This window comes from Elephantulus edwardii, unplaced genomic scaffold (genome assembly GCF_000299155.1).
Source record: "Elephantulus edwardii isolate Elephantulus edwardi_28Jun2011 unplaced genomic scaffold, EleEdw1.0 scaffold00217, whole genome shotgun sequence".
Classification (NCBI taxonomy): domain Eukaryota; kingdom Metazoa; phylum Chordata; class Mammalia; order Macroscelidea; family Macroscelididae; genus Elephantulus; species Elephantulus edwardii.
In genome coordinates this window covers 451,349-454,380 of record NW_006399967.1, presented here as the reverse complement: position 1 = coordinate 454,380, position 3,032 = coordinate 451,349, and the positions used below count along the sequence as shown (strand labels likewise).

At 51.9% G+C, this 3,032-nt stretch overlaps 1 protein-coding gene across 1 annotated transcript in view; it reads right to left on the bottom strand.

The window, feature by feature from the left end:
* Positions 1-626, bottom strand: part of MFSD12 (major facilitator superfamily domain containing 12) — a 15,178-nt gene extending 14,552 nt beyond the window's left edge. The window contains exons 1-2 of the mRNA XM_006897962.1: positions 532-626; positions 3-436 (exon numbers count right to left, since the gene is read on the bottom strand). Coding sequence (XP_006898024.1) covers positions 3-436; positions 532-626 — 529 coding nt within the window. The remainder of the gene's footprint in view (positions 1-2; positions 437-531) is intronic.
* Between the last annotated feature and the right edge of the window lie 2,406 nt (positions 627-3,032).

Here is a 3,032-nt window from a genome sequence, read left to right as displayed (position 1 = left end):
ACAGGCTGGGGGGCGCCGAGGAGCGCAGACCCAGGCTGGACACTCCGCGAGGTGCCCGCGTCGGGCCGGCCACCAGCTGGCAGCGACCACGCTCCTCGGCCTCCCGACCGCCCTGCGGCCCCGGCGCTGGCAGCCGAGACTGCGGCGCAGGCGGGGCGCGGCGGCGGCGGGAATTCCCCGGAGCGGCGGCAGCCGGAGCCAATAGGAACCAGCTCCGGGGCCCTCGAGCCAATCAACAGGGGAGGCGTGTCTGGAGGTTGGTCTGGTCTCCACCGTTGCGTTGACAGGATCGCGTGGTCCTAGCGCCGGCAAGTGCTGGGGGACAGTGACAGACCCCAGACCCAGTGGACACGACAGAGAAGCCTCTACTCGGACCCACTGCTCCAGGTCGCCTGCAATTTTCTGGAGCCCGTGCGAGCCAGAAAGAGTAAGGAATCTGAGTGGGAGATCTAGTGGGGTGGGTGCCAAGAAGCAGAATTAGTATCAATTAATTAAAATGAACTATAATAAAGCAGTAATGATTATAATCACGCTAGCAGGCATTTAACGAGCGCTGGCGGTGCCAGGCGCCCCACGTGGATGACCTCATCCCAGCCTGGCCGCGCCCCCAAGAGGCGGTGCCCCATCGCTCGCCCATTTAAACTCAGGTACAAACCCAGAGAGAGGAAGCGAGTCCGTCTGTCCAGGGCACCCTGTGAGTCACGTGCGTGACATCCCGTGTCAGGAGCCCAGGTCACCAGACCCCAGCGGTTTCAAGTTCCTCTGAGGGACAGGTGCGGTCTTTCTCCACGCCCCTTTCTTGGCTGACTTTTCAAATTTACCCTCTAGAGCCAGATTTATGGCGTCCAGTTCCAGCCACTCTCAGCGAGTCCATTTGGAACAAGTCCTTTAACGTGTTAGGGCCTCAGTTTCCTTCCCTCTGAATGGGTATAATGATGTTGTTAAGTGCTGTCAAGTCCTTGTGAGCCCATGTGACAGAGCTGAGTTCCCACGTTGAGGTGAGGGTGTGGGTTCTAAGCTGTCTTCTTTACTGGAACAGGTCGCCAGGCCTTGCTACCGCAGAGTGCGTTAAAAATACCAGCCTTTCTACTCGTGTCAAGTGTCTGCGCCATCCAGGAACTTCTAGATCTAACTTCCTGCCATTTGAGTCAATTATGACTCACAGCCGGCCCTGTGGGCGCAGTAGGCTTCCAAGGTTGTAATATGTTAAGGAAGCAAACGGACATCTCTTCACACCCAAGGGGCTGCTGATGGATTCGAACCAGGCTTTCAGTTATCCGTTAGTAACAAAGTGTTTAACCACTGGCCCACCAGGGCCACTTATGGAGGACCCCTCAACACCTCCTCCTCTCAAATGAGAGATTACTCTGTTTTCATGAGCCCGAGGGGGTCCCCATCACGTCCTGGTTTCTGGTCCCCAGCAGCTGTATCTGCCTGCTTCTGTATCTGTTCCCCCACACTGGGCTGGGAGCCCTGTGGAGGTGGGGACCAGGCCTGATATCCTCAGCAACGCTCAGGTCCAGTTCATATCTGCCCAAAGGTGGAGTAGTAGAAACGCAGAGAATCAGAACCCATCCAAACTTGAAAACAGACAAGGCCCTACTTGCAAAAGTGAGGTTCAGACAGCCCCAGACCCCCACACTGAGATGGGACACCCACCCCAATACCCGCTCTCAGAAAAAAAGAGTAAGAAAAAGCTCAAGAAGTCTGAAAACGCTTGTAGCATCCAACCAGCTGGCTTTGAGGTCAAGGCACAGGCACAGACAATGTTGACCAGAAGTTTGGGGAGCAGGAGAGGTGAATAGGGGAGTCCTGGGCATTAAGGGCACTGATTTTGTGTGATGCTCTGGTGGGCACGTAGCATCATACATTTGTCGAAATCCACAGGCTTCTACAGACACCGAGTGTTAGCCCTCGTGGGAGATGTCTGTGGGCAGTGGGTAGAAAAGATCCATCAGCCCCGGCTCATCTTATTCTAACAGTGGCCAACACAATTCCAAGTGTGAAGAACAAGAGAGATTGGGTGGGAAGAGACCAGAAAAACTGTGTGCAGGCGGCGGGCCATATAGAGACCCTCTGCACTTTCTACAGGGAGCTCTGGTAGCCTAGTGGGGAAGAAGGAGTTGTGCTATCAACATAAAAATAGATGGATCAATCCAGCAGCTGCTGTAGAGGAGACAGACAGACAATCACTTCCTGTGCAGTTTACCGCATCTGGAAACCTGAAGGAAGCTCTGAGTCAGCTCTGACGCCAAAGTGATGACTGTATTGCCTATGCGCTTTTTACGTAAACCTAACACTCTTGGTACTAATATCCAGAAAATGAAAAGACAAATTGCACTGGGAAAGTCTGCTATCAGGTACCTTGCCAGAGCAATGAAGAGCAGCCCCGTCAGTCTGGAGACTAAGGTGCACCTGATCCAGGCCACAGTCTTCACGATTAATTGCTATGAATCAGAAAGCTGGACAATGACTAGGGAGGATAGAAGGTATATTGATGCCTTTGAGCTGTGGTGTTGGAGAAGCGTATTGGATATACCATGGACTGCCAGGAGAACAAACAGGTTCATCTGAGAGAGAGTGAAATCAGGCTGCTTCTTGGAGGCAAGGTTTCCGAAGCTTCGTCTGACATACTTTGGGCATGTTGCAAGGAGGGTCCAGTCCTTGGTGAGGAACTTCATGCTTGGGAGGGTGGAGAGACAATGCAAGAGAGAGGAAAATCCTTGATAAGATGGATTGATTCAGTGACTAGGGTAATGGGGATAGGTGTATCAGAGACAATAAGATTGGCACTGGATAGAGTAGGGTTCAGAGCTGTTATACATAGGGCCGGTATGAATCACAATTGACTCGATGGCGTATAACAACAACAACAGAACAGTTCTAAATTGTTTTTTTCTTAAAAGAAAAATCCATGTGCAACAATGAAAGATTCTCTTTAAAGAGAAAAACGAAGCGGGCAGGAAGGTGGTTAGAGAGGCAAATGTACAATGAATGAATGGAAATCCCATTTTTCTATAAACTTTCATTAA